The sequence below is a fragment of the Hetaerina americana genome, unplaced genomic scaffold (genome assembly GCF_022747635.1).
Source record: "Hetaerina americana unplaced genomic scaffold, ioHetAmer1.1.p SCAF_296, whole genome shotgun sequence".
Lineage (NCBI taxonomy): Eukaryota > Metazoa > Arthropoda > Insecta > Odonata > Calopterygidae > Hetaerina > Hetaerina americana.
This window is the reverse complement of record NW_027286870.1, coordinates 92,467-113,821: the sequence shown is the minus strand read 5'-3', so window position 1 is coordinate 113,821 and position 21,355 is coordinate 92,467. Positions and strand designations below refer to the sequence as shown.

General features: G+C 39.7%; 2 protein-coding genes and 1 long non-coding RNA gene across 3 annotated transcripts; all 3 read left to right on the top strand.

Annotated features, from left to right (window-relative positions):
• The first annotated feature begins 457 nt into the window (after positions 1 to 457).
• Positions 458 to 1,368, top strand: LOC139689957 (uncharacterized). Its single transcript, XR_011701445.1, has 3 exons — positions 458 to 492; positions 1,108 to 1,216; positions 1,305 to 1,368. It is a non-coding gene; the product is annotated as an uncharacterized lncRNA (long non-coding RNA).
• Positions 1,369 to 5,203: 3,835 nt separating this feature from the next.
• On the top strand, positions 5,204 to 7,542 carry LOC139689953 (peroxidase-like). Its single transcript, XM_071587101.1, has 4 exons — positions 5,204 to 5,272; positions 5,829 to 6,039; positions 6,553 to 6,658; positions 7,395 to 7,542. The coding sequence occupies exons 1-4, from the start codon at positions 5,204 to 5,206 to the stop codon at positions 7,540 to 7,542; spliced, it is 534 nt and encodes a 177-aa protein (XP_071443202.1).
• A 63-nt stretch (positions 7,543 to 7,605) lies between these two features.
• LOC139689956 (basic proline-rich protein-like) lies at positions 7,606 to 9,026 on the top strand. Its single transcript, XM_071587105.1, has 2 exons — positions 7,606 to 7,827; positions 7,911 to 9,026. Exons 1-2 carry the CDS (start codon positions 7,606 to 7,608, stop codon positions 9,024 to 9,026), a joined length of 1,338 nt encoding a protein of 445 aa, XP_071443206.1.
• The last annotated feature ends 12,329 nt before the right edge of the window (positions 9,027 to 21,355 follow it).

Sequence of the window (21,355 nt, the reverse complement as noted above, 5' to 3'; positions counted from 1 at the left end):
AGTTCAGGTATTTCCTTTCAATTATCCTTCGACGCAACCTGAGCATGTGCCAAGGTCTTTGGAGTTGCAGCTTCTACTGAAAAATGCAATGCTCAATGCCGAACATCCGAGGACATGCAAGGAGTTGTTATTGAAAGAGATTAAGGAGGATGAGGAATCTCTCAAGGATGTTGGGATATGTTCAACGAGTGAGGTCAGTGGAGTGAAAAAAAACCCACTCCACTATCCGATCTTGCTTAATGCAACCTCCTCCTCTAACTTCCTAGTTTTAGCACGTAGCATGATGCTCTACAGAAGCGTTCCTGTATATAAACCCTCAGCTTTGAGTCTCCATCATTCAACACCTGGCAGAGATCTACTACCGTCGCTATTATCCGCTCTCCTCTGATCATCGCCGCTCATTGCCGAATTGCCGAATTGCACCATATTCCAGTCTTGTCACCACTCCTGCACCAAAATCATCATCATGGAGGCTACTACTTCTGCTTCTGGGTAATTATGACTTAGAGATAATTAACATTATTTTAAATGTTATTTAAATATGGTTGAGGAGGGGTCTTAAATATATATATTTATCATATTAAAATTTTCAGAATTTCCATCATCATTAGGAAACTACACCCGTTTGCAAGTACCCCTATGCCATGCTATGAATGCCCTGCTGGATATGATATTAGTGCTGTCCAGTGGGATATAATTCCTAAGCGGGGGCGGGCTTTAATACCTTGCGGATTCTCCCTTGAAATCCCCAAAGGATTTTACGGGAGACTCGCATCCCGCTCTAGTCTTTCGCTTAGGTATGGGATAGAAGTTGGGGCGGGTGTAATTGATCCTGATTATAGGGGGGAAATTAAGGTTCTCCTCTATAACCATAGTGATGAGGATTTTTTGGTGAGAAGAGGAGCTAGAATATGTCAAATCATCCTTGAAAGAATCGCTACAGATGTTTCATTTGTAGTGTCTGATGACGTTACCTCTAATAGTAGCCGAGGACAGGGTGGTTTTGGCAGTTCTAATCACCCTCCAGTTGATTGATGTGAGTAACGATTAATATATATATAAACATATGATTTATTGTATACAAAGTTTTCGTTTTTACCTTTGTAGGATGGAGTCCACCCCCTCAACCACGACGCTTAACAGCACCCCCACTGTCAGCGTCACCACCTCCACCTCAACGTCACCCGAAGCGTTGACCTCTTCATCAACTTCTGTGGTAGCTTTTTTAACTGGTTATATCAAATTTTAATAATGCTCGAGGTGTAATTAATATCTACTTACGGTACCTATTTTTATTCTGGCAGGCTAGCATCCGGGAAAGATTCTTTCGGTTGCAGGAGGAGGGGTCATTTCTGAAGAAGGAGGACTTGGAGGAGGAAACCCGCTACTGGGTGGAGAAGGTGGAGAAGATGACCACCCGATTCGGGGAGGGGGTGGTGGCGACAATCTTTTTTCGGGGGAGGGAAAAGAAAATTTTTCTCCCCCGAATGTTTACAATGACGGTGGGGGAGGTTATGATATACAATTATAGTCAAGAAAAGTTTTTTATATTTAAAAAAAATAATCAAATAAAAATTATTTGAAACAAAATGTTCGTTTTAATATATATGAATTTTAACAATTTTGTATCCCTATTCCTTAGAGAAAACATTATATATTTGGTCCACCTATTTGGTATATCAAAGTTTTAGAAATTGGGAATGTTATACCCTTATGTCTGGTATCGTATAGAATTTTAAAAATGGTACCTCAATTCGGGGTGTTTTCCATACCCTTAGTTTTCCAAGGGTAAACACTTATAATTTACGGGTAATTCCATGCGGAATAGATAACTAATTTTTCCCTGATAAACTTTCAAATTTAAACCATATTTTTATCTAGAGGGTTTTTTTTGTAAACGCCACCGCCTAATTCTTATCCTTTCTTTTAGGAATAGTGACCTACCTATTTGGTATATCAAACTTTTAGAAATTGGGAATAGTAAACACTTATGCTCGGTATCAAATAGCATTTTGAAAAGGGTATTTCAGTCGTGGATTTTACTATACCCTTATTACCCTAGGGTAAACCCTAATATTTTTACGGGTAATTCCACGCGGAATCGGTAGCCAGCTGTTTTTTGATAAACATTCAAATTTAAATTATATTTTTATCTCTTCAAACAACGGAGTTATTGAGCATAATTCCCGAAAATTTCGGCTTTTTTGGCCATAGGGCAAAAACCACTGGTCTGATCGGTCTGAAAGTTCTGGAAAATACTCAGTACGATTTTACGATAGTACTGAGTACCCCCACGCTGCTCAACCCGCTAAGGGGTACATAGGGGGTGTCCTTACGACAATGATATTCCCGTACCCTAAAAACCCCTGGATACCCTGGAAAGGGTCTCCGGTTTTCTTGCCGGGAATCGAAGGCGGGCATCGAGAGTGACCTATCTTCACATTTGCTCGCTTCTAAAGCGTATAGAAAAAATGAAAAAAAATCCGAAAAGCCAATTTGGCTAACGGGTCATACTTACCCCGCAGCTTTTGGTGTTAGCCCCACGGAGGAAGATCTCATCTGGAACCCTACACGATGATTAGGTGGGCCTATAGACCGGGAATATTTCCCGGACTGCTGGCGACTTACCACCGATCCGTCCCCTTTATATACTCCGTAGAAGGTGTAGTGGAAAGGGAAAAAGCTAGGGGTGAGGGATGGGCGTTTCCCGGTTAACGCAATTCTACTCTCTCTTCATGATCCCCGCTTTAAATGTCAATTTCCGAATAGGAGAAGGAGACTGATTAATAGGGATAGAATGAGAGAATAACAAAGCGGAATTGAAGAGAAATAGCGGGATTTTCAAAAATTAGGTCTTGAGAACTTTAATTAATTTTTTACGGGCTTATTTAAAGTGCTATCAAAAAATGATAAGGAACTTTTTTACATATAATCACGTTGTCTTTTGATTATTTTCGTTAATTTGTTGTTGTCGTTATTATTCAACGAGATATTTGATGAAATCTACATATTGCCATATTTAAAGAGGGCACTTTAAGGCTATAATCTGAAGTGTAATTGCCTCCTCTTTCATTTGGCACCGTTTGTCGTACTCTACAATTGATAGTTCTTGAGATATAAGAGGCGATGGCCTTGGGTCATGATTTTTCCTGCATGGGTTGTGTTGACGTCGTACAACTAGATTGCATATGAAGGAAAAATGCCCCCCTCCCTCTTTCACGTGACGTTATTTGTTTTTCTCTGCGACCGATAGTTGTTGATGTATCCGGGTTTGAGTTTCAAGGTGAAACTTGCGCCAGGATGATTTTTTCTGCGTGGGTTGGGTTGACGTGATGCAATTATATTGCCTGTGAAGGACAAATGCCCCCCTCTCTCACGTGACGTCATTTGTTTTTCTCTACGACCGACACTTCCGGGTTGGAATGTCAAGGTCAAACCTGCGCCAGGACAAACATTTTCCCCCTACTCAGAGGGTGGTCCTTAATGGCGCTAGTTCCGACAGTGTTCGAGTCACGTCGGGGGTACCTCAGGGAAGTCTAATCGGGCCGTTGCTTTTCTTGATTTTTGTTAACGATTTGAACCGCGAAGTGAAAAGTAAAATTAGGATGTTGGCGGATGACACGGTGATCTATCGGGAGATATCTTGGGATGAGGTTTGTTTTATTCTAGCGCAGGATTTAGATTTCATTACTAAATGGTATTATAACTGAGGATTGACACTAAAGTATAATAAATGTTTGGTGGTAAATTTCTTTAAAAGATCAACAGAATTTGCTTAAAAATTAGCTGGATTTGGCCTAGAAGTAGTTGATAAGGTAAAATACCTAGGTGTTACATTTACTAAAGACTTAACTAGGGGCATTCACGTACGTAAACTCTGCGGTCAAGAATATAAAAAATGGGATATATTAGACGTATTGTTGTCAAAATGGACTCGAAGGTCAAAGAACGTTGTTACCACGCCTTTGTAAGGCCTCATTTAGGATACGCATGTAGCGTATGGGGTCCGAGTAAATAAAGCTTCATTTGGGAAGAGAAGGTTCACCGCCGGGCAGTCAGTTTTGTTAAAAATTCTTATGATAAAACGAAAACCGTTACAGGAATGCTTATGGAGTTGGGGTGGGAATCATTAGAAGAGAGACGATTCAATGCAACATTGAAATTACAACATAAATTCAGATCATCATGTTTCAACACCGAGATCTCTCAAATTTTTCGCACTGCTACATACATTGGCCGCTTGGATCATGCATATAAAATTTGGGAAAAAGATGCCAAAACTAGCAGACTCAAGGACTCCTTCTTCTCACGGGCAATACGGGATAGCAACTGCAGGGTTATAGATAGCGAAAATTCCACTTGCCACCCTCAGCGTCTAAAAAATAATTAGTTCTTCTCAATTGCTAGCTCTTCCTCTTACCTCGTGTGTTTTTGTTATCATAACCCATTCTTTCCGAATGACCCCATTTGCGTTCTGTTCATCTGTTTTTGAGTCCCCCCTTCAAACTCTCGTTCCTCTGCGCGGAAGGATCTGCAACATGGGGACGCATTCATTGCCTTTCACTGTCTCCTCGGGGGGCATAGTGTTTTGTGTTGCATGTTCATGTGGTGGTGGAGTTTCGCATTCTTGCTTGTATTATCCTGACTTACGTGTTGTTGGATGGCTTTAGTGCTGCATCCAGGGGTGCAGTTGTTTGTTGGTTTAAGGTATATGTGTTTGCATGAGTATTGAATGAAGGGTTTTTTGAATGAGTGTGTGCGCTGCTGTGGGTGTAGTTTTTCATGTATTTGTCTTTGCATGTGATATTGTTCTTTTTTACTGGTGGTGACCTAACACCCCCCGCCACACGCCCTTGCGGCACTTTGCGGGGTATTATGAAGATGAAGATTATATTCATGAGCAGCTGTTATTGAAATGAAACGAAATGTACTTTAACAATATTTCAAAATAAATGATCAACTTTTATTTTAAAATAAGATTGAAGAGTAGAGGAACTTGCAAATCACGTTCACGTGAAAAACCAGATCTAATAACGAAATAACAACGTGGACCTCAGGCGACACGTAGTTTCCAGACCGTTGTCCAACGTTTCTTTTCCAGGTCACGAATAAGTTGTTCAAGACAAAGAAGCCCTTCGGACAGGACCTGGTGAGCATAGACATCCAGAGGGGCAGGGACCATGGGTTGCCCTCTTACAACGATATGCGAGAGATGTGCAGACTCTCCAGGGCCAAGGGCTTTGACCATTTCAGAGACGTCATGTCTGAAAAGGTATTTGCTCCTCTCCTCGCAGTGATCGAGTGACAAGTTTAGTAAAATCAAACATTCCAATTCCTTGCTTCTATGAAGATTCATTTTGTGAACTCGAAATAGCTTATGCCAATGTCAATGGTTGGTTTTAACATTTGAAATTTTTAGTGAACTTCGCTTCCTCAACTTCTGAAAAGTTATCAAAATGGGAGAAGGAGATTGTTTTTCACTGGGAGGTCAATATGGGAATCGTAACCACTTGCATCAACCTTTAAATTTATCATTTTAGTGATTCATCTTGACATTCTGAAGTATTGTCCCTTAACTACCCACTAATTGAATAATACCGCAGTCTTTTTAAATATCGCGGCTTTACTGAAGGTATGCCATTAGCGGAATATAATCGCTGGAGGGAAAGAGTTCTAAAATACTGTTTTTATTTGTGTTACCTTAGGAATCGCCTCTCTTGCACTACAATTCTTACTGCCTTCTACTTCTTCACTTTCTTCGGTCATATATGATTTATTTTATCTCAGGATTAAATTTAACAGCTAATCGCGACTTCTCCAAAACACAGAGCATCATGCAGCTGAAGAACCTTTACCGTTCAGCGAATGATGTGGATCTCCCGGTAGGCGGAGGTTTGGAGGACCGCTGCGTGGATAAGGACGACTCGGGCCTTGTGGGCCCCACCTTCGGCTGCATCATCGCGGAGCAGTTCTTCCGCTGGAGGTCGGGCGATCGGTACTTCTTTCATCATGCCCAAGGACCCGGGTATTTCACCAAAGGTAAAAATGAAATCGATGTGTGTCACGCATAGAACACTACTCAATTTCTGGCGTCACTTGGTGGAAAATCTTCTTATTGAAATTAAAAATAAACAACTTGGCTTTCCACATATAAATTTGCTATCAACGACCAAGGATTCGTTAAGCTATAACATTTTCAGCAACGACACCTAGGTGGTAAATGACAAATTTTCAAAAAAACGGAATAAAATCAGACCAATCAACATTGAGCATCCCATTTTAAAATTTGACACTAGTAAAAAAATGACTCCTTTTATCTTTTTGAACTTCTTACTTGTGTATGCAGATAATCTTAAAATTATTTTAAAATACATTGGTTCTTTAATTAACGTGACTTAATTTTCAAAATGAGGACTGGGTTTCATGAAGAAGGATTCCTTCTCGTATATACTCAGCTTAATAATGCTTTTCGATAAATGGGCATCAAATATAGTATGGCGGTGAAAGAACTACAGAAAAAATTCATGATTAAAAGATTTCATATCCTTTCAGCCCAGCTCAAGGCCATCATGAAGGTCACCCTGTCGAGCCTTCTCTGTGAGAACCTCGAGGACTTGGAGTACATGCAGGCGGACGCCTTCAGCATCATCAGCAAAAAGTGAGTAATGGTTGTGAATGACAATGTAACAATTTAAGGGTCGAAGAACCATTCGCCTCGAAAGGGGTTCGAACGGAAATCCTTCAATGCCCGCCGAGTGCTTCATCCAATTAAGCTAACGGTGCTTTAAAGGAGTCAGATGCTCTGACGAAATACCGTGAGTACAATGTCACAGGCATTCGTAGTTGTACGCTGAGCGCTATAGCCTACAAAGTAAAAAGCAACTTTAAACCCTGGGGTGTTTTACTTTGACAAAACCTTAGTCAAAGCGCATGATTTGAACACTCCGAAATTGTTGCTTTGTAATGCAAAAATTAGAAGGAGTTAAAAAATATTATTGCGGCATCTCCAACAGATTCTTGGAATTAAAGTGAATGAGGAGAGTAACGGGTATTAGCAGCGGGGGTCCGATTTTCAATTTAAACCAATGCCACTCCAAGCCACAGGTTGCTTTTTAGCTGAGAATTTTATTTTCAGGGGAAAATGAATATTAATAGAAACAAGTACGTGAAAGCATTGCATTCATTGATACGTTTACTTATACAAAAGGCTATCTATATACTACCCTGATTTTACTTAATAACCAATACATGTACCGCATCTTTAAAATGTGAATTGCCATTATAGATTGTGCGCACGTATAATTACTGAGGGCATATCGAAATAAGTACCTATCTGCTAGATGTGAATCCTAAGCGCTTTTAATTTCGATTAAGGGTTACTCCTCAATCTTCAGGAATCCACTGCAGCATTGCAAGCATATCCCTAAGCTTGACCTAGGACCTTGGAAGGCTCATCGCCCCAAGAGAAACCGTTGCCCATTAAATAACAAAAAAGGGCATGGGGAAAATGGAAAGATGGCCCGCCAAGAGGAGGCCCGGTGAGACCTTCGCAAGGAGGCCCTCCCAGACCCTCGCCAAGAGAAGGCCCGCCAAGACCCTCCAAAGATGGAGGCCCGCCAAGACCCCCACAAGGAGGAGGCCCACCAAGACCTTCGCCAGGAGGAGGCCCACCCAGACCCTAGCCAGGAGGAGGCCCGCCAAGACCTTCGCCAGGAGGAGGCCCACCCAGACCCTAGCCAGGAGGAGGCCCGCCAAGACCTTCGCCAGGAGGAGGCCCGCCCGGACCCTGGCCAGAAGGAGGCCCACCTGGACCCTCGCCAGGAGGGGGCCCACCCGGACCCTCTCCACGAAGCCCGCCGGGACCCTCACCAGGAGGGAGACCGCCGAAAACCTCACCAGGCCCTCGCCAGGAGGACCCCCCGGACCCTCGCCGGGAGGACGACCACCAATACCTACGCCAGGAGGAGGCCCGCCAATACCCTCGCCAGGAAAAGGCCCGCCAGGCCTCACGCCAGAAGGGGGCTCGCCCGGACCCTAACCAGAAGGAGGCCCGCCCGGACCATCACCAACAGCAGGCCCTCAGGTACCCTCGCAAAGAGGAGGCCCACCAAGACCCTCACCAGGAGGAGGCCCGCCAAGACCCTCACCAGGATGAGGCTCGCCGAAAACTTCGCCAGGAGAAGGGCCGCCTAGACCCTCGCCAGGAGGAGGCCCGCCAAGACCCTCGCTGGGAGGAGGGACCGCCAATACCTTCGCTAGGAGGAGGCCCGCCATTACCGTCGCCAGGAGGAGGCCCGCCAAGACCCTCGCCAGGAGCAGGCCCACCAGGCCCCTCGCCAGGAGGAGGTCCTCCCAGACCATCGTCAGGAGGAGGCCCGCCCGGAGCCTCGCAAGGAGGAGGCCCGCCAAGACCCTCGCCAGGAGAAGGCCCGCCAGGCCTTTCGCCAGGAGGAAGCCCGCCCGGACCCTCGCAAGGAGGCGGCCCGCCTGAATCCTCCTTAGGAGGCCCGCCCGGACCCTCACAACAAGGTGGCCCGCCTGGACCTTCCCTAGGAGGGGGCCCTCCCGGAACCCCACCAGGAGGAGGCCCGCCGAGACCCTTTCCCAAAGGCAGCCCTCCCGGACCCTTGCAAGGAGGCGGCCCGCCTGGACCCTCACTAGGAGGGGGACCGACCGGACCCTCGACAGGAGAAGGCAGGCCCGGAACCTCGCCAGGACCAGGCCTGCCGATACCCTCGGCAGTAGGAGAACCGCCCAGAATTTCGCCATTAGGAGCCCTACCAGGACCCTCGCCAGAAAGCGGCCCTCCCGGACCGGTACAAGGAGGCGGCCCACCTGGATCGTCGCAAAAAGGCTTCCGCCTGAATCCTTGCCAGGAGGAGGCCCGCCAAGACCTTTGCCAGGAGCAAGCCCGCCGGGACCCTCGCAAGGAGGAGGCCCCACCGGACCCTCGCCAGGAAAGAGCCCACCCAGACCCTTGCCAGGAGGATGCCTGCCCATACCCTCCCCAGGAGGGGAACCCCTGAGGCCCACCAGGTTAACCACAAGGTGTCTCCGTAAATCATTAAATAACTTGAGCTATGGAAATGTCCAAGACATTTTCTTTCCTATTTTTCAAATTCTTTATTCTATTGTATTTATCCATCGACTTTGTTTTGAAATATCCATTTTCATCAATGGAGGATGTTCATTCATTCCCAAATGAGTATTCTATTTCATTTAACCAATGTAAATAAGGGATGTTGACTTTCCAACCCATTGAAAAGATGCAGGTTACATGCTACCATTGCAGTCATAGACAGTTAAATCATAGAGCAAATCAGCAATCTCACATCCCTAAACTGTTATCATTGATATGTATAGATAATGTAACGTGGCAGAAATCCAAAGTGTCACAATCAAACTTGCCTTGGAAAAGTAATGAGACATCTCAAATACAATCCATATCGCAAAAGATAATAAATATAAACACACAAAAAAAATTCACTTAAAGCAAACTTCCAAGCACGAATCTTTAACCCAAAGAAGAAGATCAACATCTCATTAACATCAGTATCCCAATCAACAAGGAAAAAAACAGAAATAAACTATTACATTCAATTTTACGCAACACATCAAACAAATTACTAAACAATTTGTTAATATTTTTCTTAAAAGTATTTGTTCAGTTAGGAAAGGGCTCGAATAATTTTGCCAATAAACTGGTCCAATAAACAATTGTTTTATTAATAAATAAAAATTTATTCATTTGAACTTTGTGCCCAGGGTTTTACCTAAATTTTTTATCATTCCTTTTGATATAATTTGGATTTCCTCCCTATTCCTTTAGTTTAGTCCAAACTTCCTCCACCTCCAGAATGTGGAATATTCTACAAAGTCTGCTTATTTTTCTTCTCTTTGTAAAGGCTTCGTGCGGGTCCCATACAAGTGATGAGTACTAAGAAACTGGTCTTACGAGGGTCTTAAATGCTTTTTCCTTATTTGCTCTAACACTTCCTCTGAGGTTTCTCATCACCCAGCATAGAGTTTTGAAAGCTTCTTTAACAATGTTTAGCTCCCACCATAAATCCTTGGTTACACCTAAGTATTCACAGCTATCTTTTCTACGATCTGTTTAATTATTACCACATGAGAATCAATGATACTGACAAGTTTAGATATGGTTAATAATTTGCCTAAACATAGCCCCGAGGTTTTGAATCCTTGAATAGGATGAATATACTACAGTATATTTTTTAAGAGATTAAAAATTGTGGTTTAGCTGGTGACAGATTTTGTGGTTTCATTTCCTATTTTAACAAACTCACATTTATTGGTAATGAGTGACCATGAACGTAGTCATGTGGATATTTTCATGTAAAATTGTATGTAAATCAATAGTCAATCAAATTTATGGTGACAGACTTTATATCCTTATTCTTTTCTTTGCTTTTTGCTTTAATTTTTTGCTAATCTACTGCAGTGTAACCACAAGAAGCTTTACTGCCAGTACATCATGTAATTTGTGTCTGATGTTTCCATAACACATAAACTATGCATAGTGGAGTGCTAAATACACATATATCGCTTGCACATCCAATATTCCCAACAACAGTATATCCTTTCTCAGTTTGTGTCATAACTGGATAATGCCATTCACTAAAAACATTTAAGAATCATGTCATAGTTGTATAATTAATAATGAGTTGTTTCATTAATTCTTGATAACTTATAACTATATTTTAAGTAAAAACTGCTTCCTCTAAAATCATAAATTGTGGACCTTTCAAAGGAGCCATAATAAATTAAAGCATGTTATGCCAGGTCTCCAGTGGGGTTGATTAACTTAGTAAGAGTATTGGAGAATGTGTGAGGTCTCTTTAGGGCCGGAAAATTCTACTTGCAACCTTTACTTGAGTAATAGGGCAAGAGGTAATCAAGTGTAAATGGACACTAATATTAAAAAGGGTGTGAGGCAGTGGTTCATTTTACAATAACAGGCATATTACTTCCTCTTTAAAGAGAATTCAAATGTGGCATAATGAGCATTGATTTTTAAATTGAGTTTGCACCATGTGGATATGATGCCCATGCCCACCATCAACAGGAAACAAGATACAGGCAAGTTGTTATACTAGTTTATATGCATCTCAACAAAGAAGTCATTTTGCATTACTCAAAGCCATTAATTTCTTTAAATAACATAAAGCACATAAAAAATTGGTATTACTTTAGAAAGTATCACATTTTTTTCCTGGCATTCCAACAGCCAAGGTAGGTTATTCAAGGAAACTGGCTGAAAATTGTCCATATTGAAAGAGTTTGTAATTTTCTACAGACTTTATTTCTCTGTATAACACATTCACAAACTTGTGATATCATCAGGTAAAAGGTATCACCTGATACCTGATGTTACCCCAAGTTGGTGAAACGAGTTGTACTGTGAAATAAAGTCTGTAGAAAATTACAAATTCTTTTAATAAAGACATTTAACAATTTCATGAATAGAAGCCTGAAAGTTTAAATTATACTCGTACAGATATATGGCTGAAAATAATGCATTTCATTGCTTATCCTAGGAACCTGAACATCTGACGTTGCAATAAACCCTTATATATTCCACATATATACTTAGTTTCTCCCTTCATTCCATCCAACATGTGTATCCTTGCCCTTTCCCTTCCTCACATGGTGGATAATCTCCCTCTGTCACCAATTGAGTAGTTTCAGACATGATGTGGTGGAATTTGAGCACAATAAAACAAAGATACTAATAATTTTCCACTACTATAAGCATTACTGTACAACGTGGTCTCAATGTAGTACAACTTCTTCTGGCCGTCATCACATTCATGACTTGAAGATGATGTAATATGTCAAAACCAGGTCAATCAATTAAACTTATCTAGTGGAAACTTGTGACTACTTGTTCTTTGTTCCCTCTATCACAGTCTTCAATATTCCCAGCTAATCAAAATGCTCTCCATCCATCTTTCCTGCCTCCTTTCGATTTCTACCAACAATACTCTCTCCTCTCCCATCATATCTTGCAATTTCTCTTTTGTTATCCTTTCCGTCGTGTTTTTCATTTTCCCTTTTTATTAGTGACCTCATAATTGCTATGGCATCACCTGTGCCTTCCCCCTTCCAGAATCCAAACTTTTCACCCCCAAACTAATAAGTTCCCCTCAATCCTCATATTGATGATTCTGGGAATCACTTCAGTTGCATTTGAAATCAATTGTATTGCTTTTTAACCCTCGCATTTGGTTTCCTTTCCCTTTTTTGTGCTGTGTGGGAGCACTGATCTGAAGAAATGTCCTAGCTGATTGCCAACATCATAAATGTGATGAATTAGCTTATCAAAATGTTCCTTCTTAATGGTAAAATTATACTTGCCCCTTGAGTACTTCTGCAATAATGTTATGTACCCCCACAGAAATGTTTAACTTCTCTGACTGTGATGTGTAATGTACTGTAAACGAATGCCTTATAGGATATCCTATTGACCTCATGTTGTAATGTTGTCTGATTTCCTGGCAAGAAATAATGAGAATATTATTAATAACATTGATAATACTGTCAAAAACAATGCTAATAATTAATGATTATGGTTATTCTAATAGTATGCCAATGTCCATAGCAATGGCAATACAAATGTAAATGCTAATGCTATCACTAAAACCACTTTTAAATGTAATGGAAATGATACTAAAAATAAATAAAAAAGCTCATATTATTAATATCGTACTTATTCATTTTTGTAGATGCTACAACCATATTATATGTCATCAATATAAATATTACTCAATATACATATAGATTAACATAAATATTTAATTGTGGCAAAGTTTGTCACAAAATATTTCATCAGTTGAGCAAAGTGGGACAGAAAGTAACCAGGATATATAGTCTATTCTTGGAATTCAGAATACAGTCCAATTTAAACTGGGTTATCAGCCAGTTATACAATTGAATGCTCACAATATGAAATTTGTTGTAAGGTGAGGATAGTCTACAATAAGTAGTGTTCAAAGTTGCTTTACTCCTAATGGTGTAGTTATGGATGTGAAATCTTAGAAGGTAAGGTCATACAAATTCTTTTCCCATGAATTAGAGCCCTAAAGATGCATTACCCAAATACAGCCATGGTGCCTTATGAAAATGGCAGGAATCATACGGTTGAATATAAGCAAGAGAGCAAATACTTCTCTTTTATAGAGGCAAGATTTGTTTAACATGTAGGGAATGATACCATGACTCAACGCCATAATTCAAATGACATTGATGACATGACATGATTAAGTGTTTAATTAAACTCATTTTCAATGAGAAAGATGAGCTTTCTTAACATATAAACAACTTTACACATTTTACTACAGATCTGGCTGATTGTAACTGACAGAACCAATTCCTAATCATGTTTTGTATCCAATTTTAAGTCCAACAATGCCAGCTATTTTTCTTTTAAGTCTGCATAAAATATGCTGGCCATCTTTCTATGTTTTAATATAAATAATAAATATCAAACCATTCCTTAGCCTATCTTTGGGAATTACTTGATAGTGTCTGGATCTTCTGGATGTTGAAATTTTTGGATAAAAGTAGTGTCATCAGTATATAGAACAGATTTAGACTGCATATTATAGGGCAAATCTTTAATTGTGGAGATGAACAGTAATAGGCCCAGCACAGAGCACTGTAGGGAACCATATAAAGAGCAAAAGATCAAGGCCCATCAATTATAGCCAATTGATGGTGATAAACCAGATATAGTTTCATTGCAACCCTTGACACCATGATATTCTAGCTTTGAAAATTATGTTGAATGATTGACACAGTCAAATGCCTTAATGAGACCACATAGCATCACAGACATTGATTCCCTTCCTTCAAATGCATTAATATCATAATTGACCATGGATTCTACAGCCATAATTGTAGATTTCCCAGATTGGAAGCCATACTTTAATTTGGAAAATAAATTATTTAACTCGAAAAAATCATATGCATGTATTCAAACTTCAATTACAAATTCAAAAATTTTACCAAAACAGGGACTACTGAAATGGAGTGGCTATATTATCTTCATTGGCACACCAACCAGTCCCTCAAGCCTAAAAAGGCAAGAATGAGCAAATTAAAGGTGAAAACAATGCTCATTGTCTTTTTAGATGGTAAAGGAGCGGTCAATATGGAGTTTGTTCCTCAAGGATAGTCTATTAACGCTGCCTACTACGTGGATGTGCTGATAATACTCCTAAAAAGGGTTAACAGGACTAGAAATGACACCTCGGCTACCTGGCAACTCCATCATGACAATGCACCTTGCCAAAACGCGCTGCGAGTCCGCAAGTTCCTGGCCAAACACCAGGGGCCAATGTTTCCCCACCTGGTGCTGTCATCGCCTCAGCAGACTTTTTTTTTACTTTGGATTAAGGCAGCCCTGAAAGGACACTACATTTTAAAATTTTAAGAGTTTGCGCAAATCTGTTCAATAAATTATTTTTTTTTAATAGTTGCATTACTTTTGGAATGCGCTCCGTAGATAGTGCAGGAGTGTTGTGCAGAGAAAATAGTCTAGACCCAGACTAGTGAAAGCAGGTGAACACATCACTACCTCTGCTCTCCTATGTTTTCCTCTGAAGGGAGAAGTTTGAAAGGCCAAAAGTTGACAGTAGAATGAGTGGCATGCAAAACATTGAAAGTAGCCATCACAGATCTTTAGCATTAAAGATCATCTTCAAAATTAAGTTAGCATAGACATCATTCTGGGTTAGCTGATTGATGACATTTTAATCGGAATATTGGGGATTTATGCAGTAAACTTTTAAGAATTTCTCATGCCTCAAGGATAGGGCAGTTTAAAAACAGCCTATTTTGGTCAATTTTAATCTCTAGTCTGCTAAGAAATTATCTGTTGGGGTTGAGCTGCGGTGCTGACAAAGATTTATCTACGAGGGTCATCCGGAAAGTAGTACCCGTTCGTGCCGCATGAAGTGCTGACGACGCGAGTAGCCGCTGGACGAGGTCAGATAGCTTCAGTGGCTTGTCTGCCTTCTCTGAGCCAAGTTGCGTGACGCTAGCATTGCCTGTGTTGTTTCTGTGATTGTTTACAATGTTTAAAAAAATTGAGAACGCCGCCAGTTGTGAAGTGAGGGCAGTGATTAAATTCCTCAATGCAAGAAACGTTCGCCCATGTGATATTCATCGCCAATTAAAGGAGGTGTATGGAGACAATGTAATGGACGAGTCGTCTGTTCGGCGGTGGTGTCGCAACTTCAACATGGGGAGGGGGAACACACACGACGATGAGCGTTCGGAGAGACCGTCTGTCATTACAGACCAACTGGTGAGCTCAGTTGACGAATTCGTGAGGAACGATCGGCGCGTCACAATTGATGACATCTGTGAGCATTTTCCCAATGTTTCTCGAACAATTGTTCATGAAATTGTTAAACACCATCTGCATTATGCAAAAATTTGTGCAAGATGGGTCCCTCGCGTATCTCAATGAGCTGGCGGCGAAGGACTATGCAGCAGGAATACAGAAACTTGTCACACGTTATGACAAATGCCTTAATTTGCTTGGAGATTATGTTGAGAAGTAGTTTAAAGTATCCTCTTTCAAATAAAATTTTTTATGTTTGTTAATATTTACTTTTGTGTCTTTATTTCACGAACGGGTACTACTTTCCGGATGACCCTCGTATGTAAAAATTAGTGATAAGAGATATGACAAAAATTCCTTATGGAGAATCATGTATACCTATTCATATAAATTTTAAAATTTTACCTGGAACATTATTGGGCATATTATGCATTTACCTATTTAAAAAAATGAGAGTATCCATGATTCTATGACAAGATGAAGAAAAGAGGAACATTTATTTGTTTGAGCATAGCCCTTCTTCATTAATAAAAAGGATCCCTTTCTGCTGGCTTAAAAATTTAGAATCAATTAGCAGTCATAATTTCTGCTACCTAACAACAGATGTTCAAACCTAAATTAAGTTTATTTTTTTTAAAGAATTGTTTTTATCATCTAAATGTATATTTTTCATCAAAGATTGACAAGATATAAGTAATTTTATTATAATCTATGCTTAGTTTTTTTTGTAGGACATATCTTATATTTTACCATTGCTTACAAAATAAATAGCTCAAATAAATGAAATATATGTATGGAAGTACAACATAAATTTGGTACTGCAGGGAGATGTTACAGCTGTATCTTTAGGGGTAGAAAACAGCTTCCTTCAGACATGATTGAAGGTGCAAGCATCTTATTTTAAATCTTTCTGCGAATTAAGTAGCACAGGCAAGGTTAGTGAAGAGAAAAGTACTCTGCATTTTTGTTTATCTCTCGAATAAACAAGTAATACCAAAGATGAGAGTTGATAGAGTGTATTTAACTCCTACTGGTTAAGATGACTGGTGTATATTTAAAATATAATGAACTAAGCTCATTGATTTAGAGCGTGAAGCCATTCCATCACTCATCTGTCATCATCCAGCTTGGATTCATTTCCAATAATTTTAAATTTTCGTGGGAATAAAGTAATTGATTACTTCTTTGAAATGAATTTAGTTCTATTTCATATTATATGATACTCTGTAAGCCACTGCTCCATGCGCATTGGTTGATATCAATTAATGCATAGCCCCTAGAGATAAAAGTGGCCACTTTAGACAATGTGCTAAATTTGTTTAATGGCATCGTTCTGCAACTCTCTATTTATGTACTTAGATTAGCTGTTCATCATGTGAAGGAAGCACTGTGAGGTCATCAAGTGTTGCCATCCATATATAAATCATTGAAAGGGAATATCTTGGTATATTTTTCTGGCTACGGACTCTGGTAAATGTTATCGCTTAGTAGATTGACATGATTGGATGTGAAAATTTCATGTTTATGAGTTGTAACTATTGTTCTTATCTCACTAAGGAACTACTCAATTCACCATCTCTTACAGTAGTGTCTGGGATAGCAAAGTGGTACATGCAATGGGCTCCTCTTCTAAATACATCCCCCGAATTCGTTCGTAAATACTTAATGTCTTTTCCTATGCCTGCAAATTTCTTTCACTTCAATTAATGCTGATAAAATCTTACAATTATTTACCATTTGAAACTTTAGGGAAGTTACAAGTATTTGAGTTTCCTCTTTTTGTTTTCTCAATAAAGCAGTTGAAGCTTAGGTAAACGCTCAAGTACAGTGTGCGTTCAGTTTTAGAATTGGATTAGAATCTTTTCACTTTCAGGAACTTGTGATTTTTTCTATCGCAAGCCAGGTTATTCCAATAACATGGTTTCATTCCACCACTGCAAGTTATGAGTTAGATGTCGTAGTGTGTGAAGACTCATTTAGTGAAGATGTTAGGAATGTAATAAGAAGTTTGATATGGGACAAAGCAATGAATAATTCAGAAACTTATGGCAAATCTTTGAACCAAGAAGCTGAGATTAATCTGAAGCATTTAAATTGCAGATATGATGATGGATGAGGAAATAAAAATGGACTGAAAGTGTGGGACATGGTTGGGGAGGAGACGAATTTTCTGGTAGTATTTTATGTAAAAAAATTCCACTGATAAACATGGGCCTTCAAGCCTGATATAAATGAGTTATTTTGTGTTTTGTTGATAATTATCAACAGTCAACTGCTAAAGAGTTGGTTCATTCACGATCTGGATCTCGGTGCAGCATCAAGGTCAAGTGGGAGTAGTGGCCAGCAGTTGAAGGGATGAAAGCGGAGGGAAGGGAAGTGGGTGGGTGATTGATGGGGTGCAAAGTGGTGCTTAGGAGTTACAAATACATAATGGAAAGTTAATTGAGCAATTTATTTAAAATCTACACATGCGAGAGCAAAACTATAGTGGTCATTAAATTAGTTTCACTTTATAAAGGTTTCGACCACCACAGAGCTCCTTCCAGCATCCCTTGCCAGCCTGGGAAATGTTTGAGGGGTACATTTTATAACATATGTGCAATATTTGAGAGGTACATGTGAGCAGGGAATGACTGTTGGTTTAATGGGTGAGTCCACATGTTGATTAGTGCCAATCCCGAGGGGAGTGCATTCTCTGGAGGCACAAGAGTAGGTAAAAGTATGTAGTAGACAAACTGTCCTACTAGTAGGTTAGAGGAAGAGAGGAGGAAACCTGTCCCATATCGGATGACTGATCGTAGTTTTTTCCAGTTAATTATTTTTTTTTATGTCTGGGTTTCAATGTATTACATCATCATCAGGTAATACATTGAAACTCAGTCATAAAATAAAATGTTATCAAGTGGAAAAGTGCTACGATCAGTTATTCATTATGTTCCACTTCCACCATATCTTGCCTGAAGCTACTCAACCTGCCCCATATCGTTTGGTGTACAAATCTCCCCCACCTCCATCTCATCTGGACTTCCATTCCTAAGAGGGATTGTTATTTATCACTCATTTCATCATAAATTGACTAGACCTACCTTCCCTGGAGGATACTGAATGTTAGCTCCCTTATCCAGGAACCTGGAGCTCTTACAGAAGATCTAGGAGAGGTGGCAGGTAAGGCAACTTATTCATAGCTTTCACTTGAAACAATTAGCATAGTGTAAGTGGAGCGGCGGGAGAATCAGGATGAACGGAGGCAGTCAGGTGAGTGAGAAGGGGCTGTCCGTCATTGTAAGTAGTGTTTCTAAATTCCATGCTCAGGAAATGTAATTATTAATTCAAAGAACTACTGCAGATACCACACAAGTAGTTTTAGTGGAGGTATTCATTATTATGCATTAAAATTATACAATTAATTTTAAAGAGTAAAAATCATTCGGCTCAACCCAGTCAATATGGAAGGGATTTCAGCAATTTTTTATCACTCAATTCATGAACTATTTATTGTAAATGTTTTCTGCGTGGTTATTTAATTTTTATTGATAGGCTCTAATTTATTTATCCTGTCCTTTAGATATTTTTGGAATAACATCTGTTACTGAAATAGCTAATGTCACAACCTCAGCATAATTTAATTGATGTAGATATTACATTAATGATGACAGAGATAAGTATTTTTGTATTGTTTCATAATATTTCCTTTGTATATGTGCTTGGTATGGCTATAAATATTTACTAAATAATGTTTTTGGTTTTCTTGGGCATTTAAAGTAATATCCAATTGATGAATAGGAATATATTTGTCCGTCCAAATGTATCTGTTTCAGTATGGTTTCATATTTTGATTCACCAGCACTATTTTTGCTTTGTAGTTAAACTATAGAATTTTTCAACATTTTCACATTTTGTTATTCTGGAATTTACATTGCCCTTGATGAATTGAGTTACTTCACCAATTTTTAATTTCAAAAATAATTTTTTTCCTTCTATTCTTTTTCTCCTAGGCTGGTTAATACCTTGCGATTTTTTCTTTGTTCACCAGGGCTTTGTTGTGATTTTTCAGGTTGTGTATTAGTAGGTGCAGGTCATGCATTGAATTTTGCTCAATGATTTTGTTGGAAAATAAGGTATTTAGCTCATAGAGGATACATTTCCTCACTATATTTTCATTTAGGTCTTGTACGTAAGGATTCTATGTATGGTCTGAATTGTTAAAAGTTTTATAATGCTGGCTGAAAAGATTAATGGTCTTTTTAACTGTTGCTGAATCTCCGAATAAATATGATTCTTCTCCACTATTTCTACTCTTCCACTATTTCCAATTAATCCAGTTCAAGTACTCCATTAGGTTTTTTTTCGATGACGTTTGATGGTGTGATATCTTATGCTACTCTTTTATGACTATGATTGAAAATAGAATTTCCATTTAATTATGTTAGATTTTCATCATTTAATCGATGCAGCAGGGACTTACATGTTCTATTGATTTAAGTAACTAAACATTATTACTCTTTTGATTGAAGATTGCTCATCTTTGTTTGGTGAGATGAGAGAGTTCCGGGTATACTCCAGGAAGAATATGTCCTATTGTAATATCGGTAACGTTGGGAATGGGTGTTCACCTTTTATCAGTTGTTCAGCTGTAGTAAGATCAGGATGAATGATGTTATAGCTCCCAACAGGGGTCACCTGTTTACGCCCCTGTCACTAATGATTCCCAAGGTGCCATGTCCAGCTCCAGACATGCCCTGATGATCCCCAGGAAAAGGCTCTCTTCTGAGGTATATCCCGCTACTAATCTCCATCATAGGTTTTGTGATTTGCACCTGCTGCAAAGTGCAGGCACAGCCTTTTTCCTTTGCATGGGAAACAGTTACTGAACAGATCACCACTCATTGTGGGCACAGACCACCCTGGATATTGGTTTCCCTTTTTGTCTGCGGGTGGTATATTATTTCCCACCTACCCTGAATATGTGCCAAAAATTCCCCGATCTGCCACTGGGAAAATTATTAATTTTTATAAAATCTACCAGTGGATGTTGGTTTTGGGTGTGCACTATGATGAATCATCACTACATTTCCAAGCCTTAACTAGCATGGTATTGAAGGGGTAAGCTGTACGATCGCCCTCTGTACATCCGTTTCGTTAATAAACCCGTTGAGTTTAACGCTCGAGTGTTGATTTTTTCTAACGTCCACTAGCGTAGAAGGATACCCCTTCAGTATATTATGACTCTACAGTAAACACGTTAAGGTATGATTCAGGCCCTCTACAGTATTAAAATGACTCTACAGTATGATACTACAGTAAACCCTTCCTCAATTTTACAAAGTCCTATCCTTTGTTAACCTTTTCCTTGCTTTCCTAACATCTTTCACTCATTGCCACAGTTTTCTGCTTCAAAATGTTCTGCATCCTCATCAAAGAAATAATTAGTAAAGACTGAATGGAAAGGAGTGTCATGACCATAAAGAAATCCAACGGGAAAAACTGGGGCTAAACGTATTCACGGTTCCTAATAGACACATTATGGTTCCATGTATAGGGACTGTTCGTCGTTCACCGCCAGTATCTCAAAGTTCAAAGGTTTAACGCAAGGTGTATGCGTGTAAAGTTTGATATTCTCTAAAGCGATGTTGTGGTCCATAAAGTGGAAGAAAAATTTTGAGGCGGAAGCCGCATGTACTTAGCAGCGATTATAGCTTTGCACCGAGCCCAATTTTTGAAGCAACCTGATTTTAGCGGTGGGAATGAGTTAATTACATGAGCATCTAATGTTCCTCCAAGTAATTTCAACATTTCACTAGCAGTTTAAATAAAATTTGCTATCGCAATACTCTACCTATGGCTCTTGCCTTTTTTTAACTTTCATACCTAATAAAATATGAGGGCGGTTCAATGAGTACCCGTGTTTGACGACAAAGGGCGTTCCTAAGGGAACGCCCTTTGTTTATGTTATCATCGTGTGCTGCCATCTATCAAACGACGGTG